This window comes from Diadema setosum, chromosome 1 (assembly GCF_964275005.1).
Source record: "Diadema setosum chromosome 1, eeDiaSeto1, whole genome shotgun sequence".
Classification (NCBI taxonomy): Eukaryota; Metazoa; Echinodermata; class Echinoidea; order Diadematoida; family Diadematidae; genus Diadema; species Diadema setosum.
In genome coordinates, this window is record NC_092685.1 from 47,800,711 (window position 1) to 47,820,243 (window position 19,533).

Consider the following 19,533-nt stretch of genomic DNA (forward strand, 5'->3'; position numbering starts at 1 on the left):
AATACTTTGTTGCCCAGGTGACCACTCTACATGAAAATGGCATTTGTGAAAATTCTCAGAAAACAAGGGGCTTGATCATTCACTTCTAGCCAAGAAAAGAAAGCATTTGTTGAAAATGATAAAGTACCAGTACTAGTAGTGGAAGTTTTTACAATAGTCTATCCAAGAGTGGATAACAGAGGATGATTCTACTTCAAGGATGGCATTAATGCTAAATGAAAAAACTTTGCAGAAATGAAATAAACGTATCATATTTCTTTCAGATGATTACACCAATTTGAAAATGGTACCAGGCAGTTTTGTGGTCCTGTTTCATTGCGTAACAGCTGATGCAATTGTGAGTGCATTTTAATGATGTTGCATTCAAACTATTTATTTCATACAGATTTGGTTCGTTCAGTTTTCTTTGCCTATCCGCAGAGACATGTTCTTCTATGTAATGCCATTTTGGTACTCTGGGCATTGTATTCCATGTGCTTTAGAGTAGCTGTTGGATCACTGAAACCTGCAAAAGGACTTTTTGATGTTTTGTTCATGAACATATAATGTAGTAGCAGTGTGCAGTTATTTTAATCTTTTTATTTTCAAACAACGAAGTGAAAATATGGTTCTTTTTACAAGGGTGTCATGTCCGTTACGCTAGTGTATGATACTACAGTATCAAATATTAGGCCATAAAGGAAAAAATCACCATAGTATAAGATAGTTTTATGTCCTGTTTTGCTATGGTGGGTGGTAGTAACTGGAAATTTCTCACTAACTGTAGCTAGCTGGTGCAGGCGCGAATTTCTTTTATATTTGTTTGTTTTGTAAATATATAAAAAGACCAACCCCCCTAAAATGATGAAAATATAAGAAATATTACATGATTGCAGTTATGATGTCTGTCCCTATATTCTAACCTCACTTTGTCAACAATCAAATGTCTGCTATTCCTTGTCATGAAAAAATTCTGTTAGCTTAAAAAAAAGTGGACAAAACTGTCATGTCCGTTACACTCAAAGTGTCATGTCCGTTACGCAATATTTTACATAATTAAAAAAGAATGAACAGTAAAACTACAGTAAAATAGGACTTTACGAGTAAAACGTGACCTAAAGGTTTAGTCAAGACCAAAACCAGCTGCTTCTTATCCAAAAATTCACAGGAATTTTCATAATGGTAAGTAGATCAAAATGCCTTGTCCATTTTGTGTCATGTCCGTTACGCTCGCAAAAAATGCAATTTCTCGACAACCACTTGATAAATTTCCATGAAATTTTCTGTGTATGTTACATATATACTTAAATGTGTCTGATAAACTCAATTAGAATCTTTTGGAGACTGCCAATTTTACTGTGTGATGGTTTGAATTCCAAAAAAGTTGTCTGAATGTCATGTCCGTTACGCTGGAATTGACCATACCAATAAGATTAATCATTGGAATCTTTTATTCAGATGATGGACATTTTACTGCTCTAATTCTTGTGTTTTGGTCAGCATCTTCAATTTTGCAGCTCAAAGTATATTATACTTTGCACAGTTCTCAAGAGTGACAGAATGCAGACAAAAACAAGGATGTGCTATGAAATATCTCAATCACTTGTCTCCCTCTGTGCAAATGTTATTTGTAGGATCAAAACTGCTGATATATATTTTAACAAACATCTCGGTAAGAGGAACCACCCAGAATTGATCCTGCCATCTACTGCTCTCGGGGCAGTGACACTACCACCAGGCTATCCCTGATTGCCAGCAGTGACATGCTGAACAATTTAGAACATTACAGTGTGTATAATAATCTCTTGATTTCATTGAAAAACAAAGATATTTGAGCAGTTGCCATTTTGAGGCCTAATACCCTTCCAATCCATCGACTCACACCTCTCTTCATTCATTGCTCTACTTAAGACATCTCTTTCAATCTCTTGCTAATATCTTCAGTGCCAATAATCATCACTTTAAAAGGAAAATACAAATTAGTTGCTAGTGGTGCATTACACGTGTGTGCCATGGGGCTACATGTATAGTTTACATGGAAGACCGTAGTGCGGAAAGGGCAATAGAGCAGTGAGATCAATACGTAACAGCTGGAGAAATAAATCAATACATATTACAGTCGAGAAGAAAATCACAGCGTGTTGCACCTCCCATTACAAAGCCGCCCAGCATATTCAGTGTGAGACGCCGGTACTTTCCTTCATACTGCACTATCATTCATTTTTGTCCATAAACAGGTATTATTAAAGGGCAGTTCTAGAGAAGTTCAAAGTCTGTCTAAGTTTGTCTAAAAAGAGATATTAAAATCTCACAAGCACAACAGTGAATACATGATCAGAATCAGATTAAAATTAGGGAACTTATGAGACTGTGAAGTTTCCCTAATTTTCTAGTAACAGTTCTTGAACAGTTAGTGAATGAGCGAGTTGATGATGTCATCACTTCACAACTTGCATAGTTTTCACATAAAATCCTGATATTTACACTGTATAATAGTAGCACTAGTACTAGCAATAGTAATATAACAGAATTAGCAGCAGCAGTAGTAGTTGGAGTAAGAGAGCTGCTTGTAGAATAATATACTAATAATTGCAATTAATACAAATCCTCTTACAACTATTGTGACTGCTTCAATTGCTTTCACAACTACAACTTGAAATTCTGTGAGAAAAATAAACAATGTGACAATATGGCACTCTCTACAATTAGGAGCAATTCCAGTGAACCACCTCACAATGCCATCAATCAATCTCAGCCACCTGTGGCACAAGCTCTCGGTCAGCAGTCATCCACTTCTCTTAAACCCTTTCAATCCTGCAGGCAACATGTCCACATGTAATGTCAATAGGATTTTATGATATGGTTTTGAGTGGGTTAATACTCTCTCACACACACACACACACACACACACACACACACACACACACAGAGTTGGTGGTGGGGGAATTATATGCTCACCTTTTGTACTGAAATCATCGACCAGGACTATCTCGTGAAGTAGCTGGGGTGGGGTGCGGTTGAAGACACTGTGGACAGTGCGCATGAGGGTGGACCAGCCCTCATTGTGGAACACGATGATGACACTGGTGGTTGGTAGCGACTCTGGGTAGTGCCAGTGTCTGCATCTGTAATTTTCACAAATTAAGTTATCACAAAGACAATGATGATGATGATAATGATATTTGTGATGATAACAATAATAAATACAACAACATTGATAATAGTGATAATTAGAGTAATGATAATGATAAACAACAGCAGCTATGATAACACTAATGATATTATATACGAATAAAAGTCAATGATGATATTACTACTGCCACTACTACCACTACTATTAATAATGATAATAATAATAATAATAATAATAATAATAATAATAATAATAATAAAAAGAAGAAGAAGAAGAAGAAGAAGAAGAAGAACAACAACAACAACAACAACAATAAAAATAACAGTCACACTAATGATCACTGTATCAGTATGGAAAATGACACAAAATTATGCAGTCACAGTTAACAATGAAATTGTCGAATTTGTCATGACACTTTAAATGGACACATTGAATGAAGTGTGCCTGAGACATGCAGAGAGGAATAAACAATTTTTTAAGGCACAACTGACCACTAGTTCACGTACATTTGTATCAGTTGGTGAAGTTATGGACAATCAGACTTTGTATAAAATATTTTTCCTCTGACAAAAATGTTTAAACTAAGTATTACTACTCTTTCTTGGAAAAAAAAAATATTTTCAAACAGGAAACTAGTTCTAAAAGGTCGAGTATCTACAAAACAAGAAATGGACAAACACTATATGCTATATTTTGAAAATAACCTACATATGTACGAATTTTTACTAAATTCTTCAAAATGTATACACGGCATGAAAATGATCCTTCTAGATTTCTCACTTTGAGAGTATCTTTCCTCCTATTCCTCAAATCTCTTTTTCCAGGAATTTTTCTCTTTTTTGTACACATGTTTTTGTGGAGCATGTTTTCTGTGCTAAAAATAAACCATTGTACTTTTCCTCCACTATCGTTTGCCTTTAACCGTACTCTAATACTTCCCGGGCAACTGTCAATGGCCTGCCAATGGTTGTCATGGAAACGGGTGAGAATTGAGCTGCCTTCAAAAATGGATACATCCTTTGGAATCTTATTTGTGTGGCATGGTTCCATAGGGTATTGTGTATGTCTTCATCCCTGCTGCTCAGGGTTCGTTCAATTACGAAGCAGCTAAACAACATGATCTGAAGCTATTCTTAGAATCAAGGCCAACTGTGTTCAAAGCAAAATGACACTCCATGGTTGACTTCAGTGGGTAGAAATTGCATGATGTACAGATGTCATCACCTAAAATTTCTCCCATGGGTTTGTACAGTCATATTGCAATAATCTAAATGTTGTGCAGTGTTATGTTGAAAACTTCCACCCAACTACAACACCAACAACACTTCCACCCAACAACTACAACTACAACTTCTTCCCCATTCAAAGCCACTGCTAAGTTCATACAGTACAACCTTACAATACTTGAAAACTAGGAATAAAATTCATGATTTGTAAATCTTATTTCACTACTAGGAATTGATGGAAATATGTGTAGTTATCAACAGAAGACTCAGTAATGACAATGTCACGTTACTGCTACCAACATCATATTCTAATGAAAACATGAGTTTTGATTTGAAACAAAATTCTCTTTTACCCTATTTGATGCCTTTTTTTCTCTATGGGTTAAACATGATGATAAATGATATGAGGTTATCCTCCTGAAAACCTCCATTCAAGCACCATATCAAGTTTCATACAAGATTGAAATATTGTCTGATTTATTCAATTATCTTGGCAGATCAGGGTGCTGTAAAAACTGTTATTTTTGCGAGGGTTTAATTTTTTTCAAATTTCGCAAATCACTGTTGGACCGCAAATTCAACAACACACAAAAATGTCACCATGCCCTAGGGTAATAGAGCACTTTACAACAGCCTCAACGTCAATTCATGAAAACAACATCTCACGAAAATGTCTGTGACCTCCTAATTCACCAAAATATCTGTAAGTGAAAATAACAGCTTATACAGTAATTAATACCTTTGTAAGCTTCACGCTTTTCTGCATTTTCAAAGATGTTCTATTCAGATGAAAGAGGACACTGCTATTTTAAAACCCTTTCAGGGCCAATGTTGACGAGTCAAATGTGCAAAAAATTCACAAACCAACCTATGAGCAGGAAATTAGTGTGGCCACAGAGGTTTGAGGCCAAACTGTGAAAAGCTACAGAAACCAAACTACCAGAGGATTCCAGTCTGCTGATGTCCACTTGCATGATGGTGCATTCACCCAACTGAGGAACACGGGTTGGTCATTCCGATAAAGGCTTTCCAAAGGTTGTATTTTGTTGTTCTACAATCTTTTGATAATGTCACGATAACGTAACATTATTTAGCTTAGGCCATGTGGGACACACGACCATCAAGTGTTCCTTCATGCTTAAACAAAAAAGGCGTTCGCTTTCAAAACAACCAGCCCCAATTCTCTTTAAAGGTGAGACTTTGATTACTGCTAAAGGTGCAACCTATCTTCCCACTTACCACCCCCCCCCCACCCCCAACCTAACCAAGGAAAAAAAGGACAAGAAGGAATATTGACCAAGCACTTTTAGAGTGCACTTCAGGAGACCACGACTGAAGACTGATAAACTGCAGCTCCACAGTGTGAGGCTCACAATGTCCTGAATCAGTTCCATAGGAGGCAACTTAAGTTGTGGTCACACATGGTCTCCTTTGGTGCACTCACTCTTGTTTGTTCGTGCATGGGTAAAGAACTTCCAACTTCACAGACACAAAGTGCAATTAGGGACAAGCCACAGTGCCGGGGTTAACAGGTGACTGTAATGGGTGCTGTGCGGATGAAGAGCATATGAAATAGGTCAGACTATCTCCATCTAGGTCACCTGACTCCCCCTTTCCTTTCACACCAAAATGTGCAGACGGTCCTCTGAGAGGGCCTCCTTCTCCCTTTTCAAATCCCTCCCCACACAGCACCATCACTCTTTTATTGAACACAATTGACAGATTATCCTTGGGGTCCGCCAACGCACCATGGGTGGTGTTGTCTTTCCCCCCATCATGCATATTGGACTAGTAAGAAAAAAAAAAAGGCCTGGCTGCTTTGCCATACAAAGCTATAGACGTTTTACTCAGATACTGCCAACATTGGGAGCACCAAAAATTCACTAGAAATGACTCCAGCATACCCAGTGTAAAATTGCATGAAGAATTGATTTCACTTCATCTCTCTTTGAAATGTATAAAACCATGACGACGTAACCCGTTGAGGATGAGTCCCAAGTATACTTGGGCATGTGTCTATGGGAAACGTGTGTTGTAGCAAAGTCAGCCCGTCCTCAACGGGTTGATATAGACAAGGAAAAGAACAGAACCAAAAATAAACAGGTGCAGTCCACAAGAATGTCCATCCGATGATGCATGAAAAGGAAGGAATATTTTAACTCAAGATAACATCAAATTTTCAAGCATGAGGATTACGATGCTGATAATGCCAAATGGTACTACGTAAGGTTTCCAGTGAAGAATTCTGAGGGTGTGGGACTATATTACGTTGTCATCAATATGAAATTTCTCCAAAGATCTCCATCTCTCATACATACAATGTATCACTTTTTTATTTTCAATTACAGTCAAACCTGTCTATAGCGGCCACCGCAAGTGAGACAAAAAAGTGGCTGTTGTAGACAAGTGGCCAATATGGACAGGGTCGTTAACATGGCTTTTCTCTTGGGGTTAATTGTGTTTAGTGGTCGCATACAGCAGGTGGTCGCTATAGACAGGTTTGACTGTATATTTTTTTGTACTCACTGTGGACTCCTGAGGTCAGGGATGTTCCTGTCCAGAGAGATCTTGTCACTGACATACTGGTTAAAACCATACTCCTGTATCAGCTGGTCCACCTTGCCCTTCTCTTCGGGAAGCGTTTTGACTGGAACACCCCCCTCTCCCAGTCCAGACCTTGAAGAGCGGGACATGGGTTCATAGTTCCCTACGCAGCAAGATTCAGTGAACTGAAGGTAAATGATGTATGCTGACACTTCACATCCATGTATTATCACACAAGCTTCAGACCTGGTACAGCATTTCATCTTAATGACGACAGTTACTATACATATCAAGAAATCAGCAATACAGGAATCAGGAAAGATATGTTGTTGATGGGTTAATGGCATTCAGTACATAGTTACTGTCATTTTAATGATGAAATGAGACACACATGGGACTAAGGTAAAAGGTAGCAACTGCTTCCAGACAATACAAAGTGCTGTCAACTGAAGACACACAGTATGCAATGGGGCAATGCTCAGCAAGGCTGTGTACTAGAAATTTCACTACTTCATATTTCTGTTATAATTTGCACAGTGATAAAATCGATATTGCATGATTACTGTATTTTCAACACGATCAAATACTGTGTATGCCAAATATTTTGCGAGGTTGTTATTTTTGCGAATTTCACGAGTCAGGGGCTATTCGCAAAATTAAAGACATGCAAAAATATCTCTGATCCCATTGTGGATGTGATGTATGCGTGTACATTTCTCTGTTCACTACAAGACTCCACGATCGTGAATTTAACCACTCGCGAAATTGTTGGAAATTCCTGATTTGTGAAAATTTAGACTCGCAAAATATATGCCGTATGCAGTATGAAATGAGACATTTAGTCTGCATGAAAGGTTTCACAACATAGATCTTCAACTTCATGTACCACTTAAATGTAACTCAGTCACTCACCTAAGGTTCCAGGCCTGAAGAATGCTCCTACTACCGATGGCGCATCCATGGCGGCACGATGACCATTATCCCGCTCTCCTCCTGAAACGTCATGGTCAAAGCGCTACGATGAAAAGTAGGAACAAAAGGTCAAGATTAAAAAGTACTGGCATTTTCTCAGCCAAAGGTTAGTAGAACATGTGATAAAACTCTACTCAGACATAAATTGTGCTTTTGTATTTGTTTTGTTTTTATTTTGTTTTTTCTTTTGTGTCCTGTCTGTCCTGTCCAATATCTGTCATATTTTAAATTTCTTCATATTTGCCTTTTGTAAGTTTTTAAGTCAATTGCATAGGTGGCCCACTGTATAAAAGCTCTGCTTTTCGGCGGACCCATCAATTCTTTATCCCCTCAGAGCATGGATAATGTAACAAGTTTGGTCTGAAACTGTTCATGTACAGGCTTTTGATTTATTGATTACCTCATTTTTATTGTACAGTCAACTACTGTGTACTGAAGATTATCGGTGATATTTATATTATGTTATAATGCTCTCTTGAAAAAGAAAATGAAATGAAAATAAATTGAATTGAATTGAATTGAATTGAATTGAATTGAATTGAATTGCCTTGAATTGAGCTGAATTAAATTAAATTCATGAGTACATCACTCCAAAGTTTATTGGATTCTCAGCAGTTCTAACATGATTAATTGCTTTAAACAGATGCAGAGGAAAAGAAGAGGTTAAGTTTGCAGGACTTTTTGAAAACATTTGTCGAACTATGTACCAGTTTCCTGTAACAGTGTTAACTTCCATGACACAACATGAGTGACCTTTTCTCAGACAGTTCAGTGAGTAATAGCTGTGTAATATTTCCTACACTCTGACTTGATCACATGTTACCGAGTCATCCTATTATTATCTAGGAGTCAAGCGAGCCGTTACTGATGTGGGTGGGAGGGGATCCAAGGGAGAAATGAACTAATGAGGTTTCACAAAAAGTCTTGTGTGATAAAATTGGCAAAGCACTCTGCTCTAGATCTTAGTGATTAAGACTGGCGTCTCTTCAACCAGTCTCATATGCAAGGGACAGGGAAATCTAAGGTATTTGATGAAGATAAAAAAAATAAAAAAAATCATGGAGAGTCTCCAGTTCTCTGTGCCAAAGTTTCCTGGCAGAAACTAAAATTTTCTGTTTATTCTAATGCACATACACACACACACACACACACACACACACATGATTATACATGACCATGAAATGTCATGCAAATCCTTAAATTAACATAATGGATTGCTGTGGAGTACAGATGAGAATGAAGCTATCTACTCTTAATAAATATAGGAAGGAATGCATACCTGGTGCAACAAACACTAACATATCTTATTTGAATACAGGGAGAACAAATTCTTGAAAAGCAACAATTGATTCATATACAGTAGTAGAAACCTGGAATGCTCTTACATTGTCAAAGAAATAATTTGTGAATTACTTTGATAATGCAAAACAAGAACTTTTTGCAGACATGTCTGCACACAAGCATCCATCTTGTCTCTCCTATTAAGTATTATGTTTCATATTTAAGCTGTTATTTTCCAAGTTTAATTTTGTCAAATTCTGCGAATCACTGTTGGATCATGAATTTAACAAAATGCAAAAATGTTGCCATCAATTACGGTAATACTGTATTCAAAATAGCATCAGTGTCAATTCGCGAAAAACAATATCTCGCAAAAATATCTGTGCCTTCCTCATTCGCAAAAATATCTGTACGCAAAAATAACAGATCTTATACAGTAAGTCACATTCAAATGGATGGGCCTTGAAATTATCAATGACAAAGTTTTCATGTGGAAGGTCATTTATTAGTCAGTCAGTCATCATGAAGGATATTCATCTCAGTGCTAAACAAAATTGTACAACAATAGGGAATGTTTCTGAAACATGGTTTCAGACGAGTTATTTGCTAAATCTGAAACCCCGACTGACGAGGCAACAGCCTGGTGATCTCTATATAGAGGAAATGGTTTGTGTTTCAATACCACTATTGATATTTGAACAGCTGACACAACAATCTCACACACATACACAAAAGGAGCTCACAGACTTTGATCTGCCAGGCTTTCAACTGTGGTTCATACTAGAAGTGATACTTTCAATACAACGGAAATTTCTAACACTGCGGAAATACAAGATCTGTCATACGACTAATGAGTTGGACTACTATTGATCCTGATGCCATTGGAGGGAGCATCTTTTAGGTAAATGGGTTTAAAAAAAAAAAAAGATTAGACAGTCAATTCCATGAGTGACACCACTTGTGGCACCTTGGGTGTTTCCAGACTTCAAAAGGATTACATTTTTGGTGCTTCAAAATGTGTTTCATGTCTTTTCTTTTTGCACATGCTTGTGGACAGACTGACATGGTACACTCAGACATACATACACAGTGTACAATTTATATGTACACAGCATGTGACTGTCTACACAGTAAATATTGACTGTATAATTAAAATAAAAATGACAGAAATTCAAGGTCTTCAGGACACTGTCACTTCAACATACCATGCAAGTGGCTCTTGCCACGAAGTTCATGGACAGTACAGTGTATTCAGTTTATTTGCCACATTTGGGGCATCACTCAGGGTTTCATACTTACCTACAGTACATGTGTAGTGAATGCAGAGCATACATGAGCAAATCAGTGTCATTGGTCATTTCTATTGTACTTGCCCTACTGTACATTCTGGTAGCCATGACTCCTATTAATTAACAATACATCAAACATTATATGATATAAACATTTTACATATTCACACAGGTTTCCCAAAGCTGAAAGTCTACTGTAGCTACTAACTATTAATAAAAATCAATTTTTTGTACCATGATATTCATATCCAGGTAGATCACAATTTTATACATCATAAAAGTAAAGTTTACCCCACATACGTGTATGAAGAAATAGTTGTCATAACAAATTGCAGTTTCAAGATTAATGCATTTCAAATTTATTCAGCTGTGCTGTCATGCAGTGTACGTGCCAAATTATTCATTTAAACACCGGTGTACAAAGAAGGAAGTCATATCCTAAATGTGAAGAAACAACCTTTTACGCTTAATTTTGGGCAAGTCCCTTATAAGGGAGACTATCTTCCAGAGGAGTTATTTCGTAGCTCCTATTACAATGACCAGATGAGTGGTTCTTCTTGATTTATGTGTCAAACTCCAAAATTAGTGCTTGCAAGAACCGTCACCATGCAATGTGGAATTGAGATTGTGTGAGTCATTCAAAGAGCAATTTTAATGTAACATGAAAATGTCACAAATGATTAAATAAGAAAGGAATATTTAAAGTTTAACAGTCTGGAATTGAGTCTACTTTTTGTCTAGTACTGTTACTAAGTTTCTGCTCTACAGGTCAATACACCTTACAATACAGTACACCTTTCCATGTTGAATAGTATTAACATGATGCACTCCATTTATAAACTACAGTGTACCTGTACATGTAATTCAAAGTTATGATATTCCATTCCCACTAACCCTGACATTCAATTAAAAAAAAAAAAAAAAAAAACAGTGGGAAAAAAAATATAAATACTCCGAAAGGAATTTTTACCTAGCTCATTTGTATGATATACAAAGTACTAGCAGGTGTTTGCAAAAGTGGCAAAACACGGTGCAAGAAAATCAAAAGCTTTTTCTTTTTCCTTAGAAAGTAGGAAGATTCTTATTCATTCTAGGAATACATTGTAGTACATGTAGTTGGCAGATCATCAGTTACAACAATCCCCCAAAATCACAGTGAAAGCAAATCATTCTGTTGAAAGCAGGTTTGTATACAACATATAATATGCCATTATCACAAGATTCATACCGTTTAACTATAAATTGGCCTACATGTATGCAAGGATGACTGCACTTTCACAACTTACATACAAGGTCTGTGAGACTGTTTCATGCCATTGTTTTGAAACAAGTGTTGTACTGAAACACAATTAGCAGGATTGCTAGTATTTCTTACTGCATACAGTGTTACATGTAACTTGAACTTCCAAATCATGGCAGCACACTACAGCATAGAACTATGAAAGTAGTCGAATGCAATTTAGTAAGTTTCTTTCCAAATGATTATTCTATGGAGATGTGCTTTATGCTAATTACAAATCTGACCTTTTTTGCAGCAAGGACCAATCATCGACCAGTAACATGGTTTTTCTGGTACAGGGGGAGGGTAAATTAAAGATTATCATCGCTTGCCATTTCATGAGTTCCAGTAGTTGGGCTCTTGATTCCCAGAATTAAAAACATGCAAAACTTATCTAACCCACCCAGCGCAAAAAATTACTCACGCGAAAATATCCACTATTACAGTAAATAAAAATGAACATCTTTCAACTCAAATTACTACAGGATTGCAAGAATAAGAGCAAATTATCACATTCTTTTTTTTAATTAGGAGATTACCAATCATCTATCAGTAACATGATTTTTTTTTTCTGGTACAGGGGGAGGGTGAATTTACATGTATAAGACTATCATCTGGCAGTGAGATTTAAATACAATGACAGGAAGGGTGTAATGTTCACTACATCAAGTCTAATTCATTGCAAGTCATGCAGACTGCAGATCATATTAAACACTGCTCAGTGTAGTCAAATAATTTGTGGGTTATGTTGGCAGTGATGACATTTGATAGTCCCGAGTGCTTACAATTGATTACATTTCCTGTCACATAGACAATGAAGCTCATGGGCTCCCTACTATCTCATTTTTGGACAGCCATAGAATGGTATGTACATGTAACTCAATATCAGAGCAAAATGCCTAGTGAAAGGCAAAAAAAAAAAATAAATAAATAAATAAATGTGTGGTCATTTGCAAATCCTGAGTTTGATGTTTACACAAAAGTGTATTTCAATTCACTTCTTCGTATCACTCTCACTCAACACCATTCCCTTACCCCACCCCACCCCATTTCTCAGTTTCATAAGTCTGAAATGTAACATGATATAATATATATGAAGATTTGCAGTGAATAACAAGAAAATACGTTTTTAATGAAGCAAAGCATAAATTCTTCAGAGTGAAACCACAGTACTGGAAATCACTGTAAAGCAACACAAATACTATCCCTTTCCACATTGAAGAGAAGCAAGTTGGCTCTTGTAAAACCACAAACATTTGCAGCATGAAATTTTCATGAACTGCCAACCATTAAAATTACCTTGATGTCATTCAGTGTACTGTACAGATTAAAACTTTTGTGTATTCACACATATTACTTTCGTGAATCTTTCCTCCTACAGTAGCAAAATTTGCGAAAGTTTCATGCACACAAAAACGTCTGGTTTTATAGTATGCCTAGCAATGTATTTAGTGTTAGCATCATATTCCATATTAAGTGCATGATGTAATGTTTGTGTTGAGGTGAAGAGAAATTACAAGAATTTAAATTGTTGGGACAATATTTTGCTCAGCTCTTTCAAAAAATGTACCAGGGTACTTAGTACAGTATGTGCAACAAATATGTCTTGAACTTAACATATCTTTATAAAGGTTTGGTATACATGTAGAACTGTCCATATCATGTTCATGTTGGTTTTCCCAACAAATGAAAGCAACATCTGAAAAAAAAATACCAGTTTCATTGATACCAGACATATCAGTGGCGGATCCAGAGGGGGGCTCAACCGGCGCACACACCCCCTTTATTTTTCGTTAAAAACAAAAGAAATAAAAAGAAAAACTTGAAATGAAACCCGGAAGTGGTACCAGAAATATTAGTTGCCCCCCCCCCCCCCCTTTACAGAATTCCTGGATCCGCCCCTGCCTAAACATAAAAGTACAAAGATGTAGATTATACATATACATGTGTTGTACATACTTCAGGGCTCAACGCTAACTTTGTTTTTTGTTTGTTTGTTTGTTTGTTTGTTTGGTTTTCTGGTGGCTTGTTCAGACCACTGAAATCTTTAATTTTGAAATTTTGGTGGACCCCCCAAAAAAGAAATATATTGAGCCAAAATAAAAGGAAACATAACAATCCCTGTGAGTCCTACAGTAGTTGCCCGATCGGGTCACCGCTAACGTCAAGCCTTGTGTATGAATGTGTGTATAATATACATACGTGTGTACATATACTAATAAAATGTCAATGGGATGAGGTGATGAAGTCATGGCTTCACAAGTCTCCCATTCACAAAGGTGTACACATATGCATCTTCACCAAATTCCATTTTTAGTATGTGATTAAGGAACGCAACTTGCATTTTATTCACATCAAATTTTTACTCAAGCTGCAATAACCTGGCAATAATTACTCACAGGGGGACAGAGATGTAGTTGTTTTATTGTTGACCATAATTATGATTTTTGCTATATTTTTGTGCAAGAAATAACAAACAATGGAAGAGTCGTCAGTTGACAACATCTTCTTTTCTTCCTTTTTTTCCCCTCTTTTTTGAGTGAACTGTAAAATCCATATCCAGGCATATTTCAAACTGGCTTGCCAGTCAGTGCAAAGTGAACAGTGCATCAAGAAAAGAAAATGTTAAAAGATAAGAAATATTACTCTTCTTTTTTAAAACTAGTAAATAAACAGTTTTACCATGTTAAAAAAGTAAACTTGACCACCCATTAGGCGCATTAGGTTAACCACCTAAGTTAAGAAATCAATATTCATATTCAAATTCATCTGTCATACATAGGGAAGTGATGAAAATCTTTGCAAGACTATTAGATAAAGAAAAGAAAAAAAAAAAGAAGGCCACGACAGACGAACAAGTCTTCTCATATTCTGCAGCATGCACCATTGACATAGCGACAGGGTTTACTTTTATTTCTTAAACATCGTTTATTAATGCAAAACACTAGGAGTTTTTTTTTAATAGTTGCTGTTTTGGTTTCTTGCTATAACGAAACAAAAAAAAAAAACCTACAAGTTATCTTAAATATCAAACATTAGCATTTATTTTATGCAGTTATTAAAGGGTATACTACAGTTCTGGTTGAGGTGAGGATTTAGCTTTTAACGTTTTGCGTGATATTCAGAAACCATTCGATTCTATTATGTCAAAGAGCATGCAATTCTAAGTATCAAAAGTTTATTTGATGAAAATCGGTTTTGAAATAGCTGAGATATCCCAAAACAAGGTAAAACAAAGAGATCCTAATAAAAGGTGTGGCCTTTTGCCTTTTATTATTATCACTTTTTTTTTGATATCTAAGCCAAATGAAAACCAATTTTCATCAAATGAACGTTGAATCTTTCTTAAAATTACATGCTCTTTCATATTTCATAAGAGGTTTCTCATTATCTCACTTAATAGTAATGTTCAAAACATGAATCCAAACCTCAACCAGTACTGTACAGTCCCTTTAATTCAGGTATATTACAATTGTACTATCAGGTCTCAAAATACTGAGGCCATGTTAGGCAATCTAATATGTAATATAAAGTTTGAAGACAAAAAAAGTAAAATTTCTGTGTCTGTATTTGTATTTTCTGTGTGGTCCACTAAACAGTGATCTGGTTTGAAGACATTCATATATAATTTAAACTTAATTGAGTGAAGGATATGTTTTGCAAGTTGATGACATGACAGCACTCACAAAATGTGTGTTTTCTTTCGTTCTCTCCCTCTCTCTCTCTCTCATAACAAAAGGAAATTATGGACTAAGTCGATTTCGTCACCCTTGGCCTTGTCTCTCTCTCTACCAAAGTCGGTATGTAATTATGTTTACAAGTCCCACAACATTTAATGTCACAGCCAACTGTAACAACATACACAAAAGACAAAAATGACAACAAAAGACCGCTGAAAGGAAACGAATTAAGGGTGGGAAGTGGAAGATTAACGGCGTCGCCACGGCGTCTTCCCAAGTATCAGTAGTAGGCACCTACAAAGATTCGTGTGTAAATTATAATTATGTTCTACATAAAGATGAACGTGTAACCACACACAAATACAGATGCGTGGGACTGAGGTGACACTGACACGGCCAGAATGAAAATCAACCCTATACTCAGTACTTACCTCTTTCCGATGTTTTTGATTTGTGTCAAGGCCATGTCTATCACCATCCTCAGACATTTCCGGGATGAAAAGAAGCGTTCTCAGCATGAAAAATATAGCTACACAGAGAGTCAGCAACAGGACACACCTCTTCGCCCGAAACCTCATCTTGACTACCTACCTACCACTGTGCTGCCTCTCTAGCTTTCGACACATACATGCACACACGTACACGTACAAAATTTTACGTATCACGACGGTGCGGCGCGGCACACCACGGACTTTCGGTGTGAAGTTCTGCACTCGAGCTATGGCAGGAAATCTGCGATGCGATGATGCGAGCGTTGGTGGAGTCGGCTGGGGTTTTACTGGCTGCTGGAAAAATAACCACCCAGCATCCATTCATTCCATTGGTCCCCTTCACAGTTGAAAAAAAAAAACAAAACAACAACATTCAGAAGGGCCTATGTAGTGTGGGGCTGTACTCTGATTCATCCAAAGAAGTTTAAGGAATAAACGTCTGTCGAAGCACGTTACAAACAAGGTCAAAGTCAAGAGAGGATAACGGTGATTTCATGAATCCAATGGCTTTATGATCTTCATATGGCCATGACAATGCAATAAAGCCATCAATATATAATCTATTTATAGCATAGATCGTTACCTCCTCCCTCCAGCACTTCGATTATCATCCCTCCTCATCCTTCTCCTTTCCTCATCATTATCTTCTCCTCCTCCAAATCCATCTCCTCTTCCACAACTGAACTTCTGTTACGCCTTTTCTCCTCTTCATCTTTATTCTCGTCCTATCTACACAAAAAAAAAAAACCAAATTAGATTTGATAGACAGATAGAGCGTTCATAGAGCATTATTGTTTCTTAAGCACTTAGTACAGACAGACGGTAGAATTCGATTCTTAAAGAGAGTTTTGAGTAGATTAAAGAAGTTATTAGCAAATTTAATTGAGACGTTGACTAGTTTATTGTAGCATGAACTCAAGACATTATCTAATAGATTATTTGAGGCCCAACAGCATCGCTGTAGATATTATGCTTTATACACTTTATTTTACATTCACTGCAAGATTCTGTAGATAACGAAGTAGTTTCACGCATTGTATAGTTTAAAATGTTTCGTCCTGTCAACGTGTGGCAGTCACGTTTGTAAGAACAACGTGTAGGCCTGTCAGTTTCATGGTAATAGTTTATCTTCAGTGACGATCCTAGTATAGTGTCATGAGAATTATGACATGGTATTTCTAAGATGGTATATGAAGAGCTTGATAGCGAGACGAATTAAGTGTCTTTTTTATTCTAAAGAAAGTCAATGATTAGATAGAGTAAAATAAAAACCTTTCCAACGATACTTCACTTGTTACATAATAAGAAACATTCTTGAAGATAATATGACTAAAATGTTTTACTATTTTTCTTCTGTTTTTCGCAGCTTTAACTGAAAATATCTGAAATTAACACGAATGTAGCTAATTCATTTTGCGACCTAACTCTTCATATTATGTCAATACAAATAACATATTTTTTTTTTCAAACTGAATCGAAGCGGCTTCATGAAACCTCAATATACGTGACTATTCTCCGCTGACGAACATCAAGGGTTCACGAAAACCTCTTCGCACGGACGAAGGGAACCTACTATACGCACTTTGCTTTATAGGTGGCGCTAGACTCGCTGCCCCAGAGCAAAATTCGTGCCCGGCAACATGTAATAACCCAATACTACAGAGATGTTAGGAAAATCTCTTTGCCCAATACTCGTAGTGCCCATAGCTTACCGATATCGGTGGAACTTTCAGATGATATTCCACGTATAGTTTACGCGACACAACTTTGATTCTTTGAATGCTTGATAAGAAAACAAACTTGTACTCAGATAAATTCGAGATCGACGTATAATGGAACAAATTGATTATTTCCACGTTTTTATCCATGGATCATTAATTCTATGGTAGTATGTTATTGGTAGGATATGCTAGATATTTGACATTGCGTTGAAAGGTACCTAGAAGTGGTAATGTAAATGAATGCACAGATAAATCAATATTAGGCTACCATGTACATTTTTAGTTTGAAAATTTTCATTTTCTCATGTTTTGACTTCAACTACTTGAGGTGGCATATTTTTCGTTATCCCATTTATTTATTTGTATAGATACGGCAATTAGTTTTTTTGTTTTTTTTTTGCAAAAACTCTTCTTTTCAAATCGCGAACAGATTAAAGAAGAACCATCGACTACGTGAATGAAATCTGCGAGACACTTTTAACGCAGAATGTTAAATACAAAGGGAAAATAAAGAAACAATAAACAAAACAGTTAAGTAAATTGGATAATAGAGACAAGCAAAGACAAGGATGTAGGAAAGGACCATCTTTAAGAATGTGCTTAATTTATCTCAGAAAAGGCTTGTTTGAAGCTTACAATAAGCTTGTGGTGTTACACTTTATACCATTGAAATTAGTTGATACACTTGTGTTGATATTTCATGTCGTATACAGAGGATGAAGAAGAGGAGAGAACATGTATGTCAAATTCATTCCCTAAATGCTGGCCCCGATTAGGGAACGAGACGCATCAACAATAGAATTATGTCCAATATAATATAAATATATTATATATATTATATTATATTATATATATTATATATATTATATATATTCTGCTGCCCGATTGTTAACTTTTACTAATAAGTTTGATTCCATGTCACCAGTTCTCCGTTCCTTACATTGGTTACCTGTAGAAAAAAGGATTATTTTCAAGATTCTGTTATTAGTACATCATTCAGTTCATTCTTTTTCCCCAATATACATAAGTAATTCTGTTCAAAAATACAATCCGACACGAAGGCTACGTTCATCATCAGATGCATTCTTACTCCAAACACCCAGAGTAAAACATGGGTATGGTGATCGTGCTTTTTCCGTTATGGGACCAAAATTGTGGAATCAGTTACCTCTTCAGTTAAGGGAACTGTCATCTACAGAGTCATTCAAATCCAAACTTAAAACTTATCTGTTCCTTTCATACTGAGGACTGTAATTGCTGTATGTCATTAATATTGGATTAATATTGTATTTTTAATTGATATATGTTGTATTCTTTATTTGGTATATATATTTGCTTTTGTTTACCATTTTTTTCTTTGTTGAAATGTTTGAATATGTATATGCATGTAAATATATGATATTTTTTCATTTTTGAAGCGCCATGAGCACTGAAAAGTGGACCTGTGCGCTATACAAGTAGCCACTATTATTATTATTATATATATATATATATATATATATATATATATATATAAAATACATATTATATTGCATTATATTATATATTATATATATATATTATATATATATATTAATATTATATTATATTATATTATACATATATATAATATAATATATATATATATATATATATATATATATATATATATATATATATATATATATATATATATATATATATATATATGTATACATATATGTATATATATATATATGACATAGATATCAAGTGGCAAGAGTCATATGTCGTATTGTGTACATTGTAACATGAGCTACATTTTTTCCTTGTTTCGGGACCTCCTTATGAGGACTCGTGCTATCGAATGCACGAACATCACTGTACTAATGGTGGCACTAACATGTCTCTGGCCAGAATGAAAAGTAAACAGTTCAGACAAAGTTGGTGCCTTTTAAGCCATCCGTCTTTGTCATTCTT

At 35.9% G+C, this 19,533-nt stretch overlaps 1 protein-coding gene across 1 annotated transcript in view; it reads right to left on the reverse strand.

Moving 5' to 3' along the window:
• LOC140231590 (N-acetylgalactosaminyltransferase 7-like) overlaps nucleotides 1-15,965 on the reverse strand; it is a 29,169-nt gene extending 13,204 nt beyond the window's left edge. Inside the window, exons 1-4 of the mRNA XM_072311740.1 lie at nucleotides 15,815-15,965; nucleotides 7,795-7,897; nucleotides 6,865-7,045; nucleotides 2,938-3,104 (exon numbers count right to left, since the gene is read on the reverse strand). Coding sequence (XP_072167841.1) covers nucleotides 2,938-3,104; nucleotides 6,865-7,045; nucleotides 7,795-7,897; nucleotides 15,815-15,961 — 598 coding nt within the window. The 5' untranslated portion in view covers nucleotides 15,962-15,965. The remainder of the gene's footprint in view (nucleotides 1-2,937; nucleotides 3,105-6,864; nucleotides 7,046-7,794; nucleotides 7,898-15,814) is intronic.
• Between the last annotated feature and the right edge of the window lie 3,568 nt (nucleotides 15,966-19,533).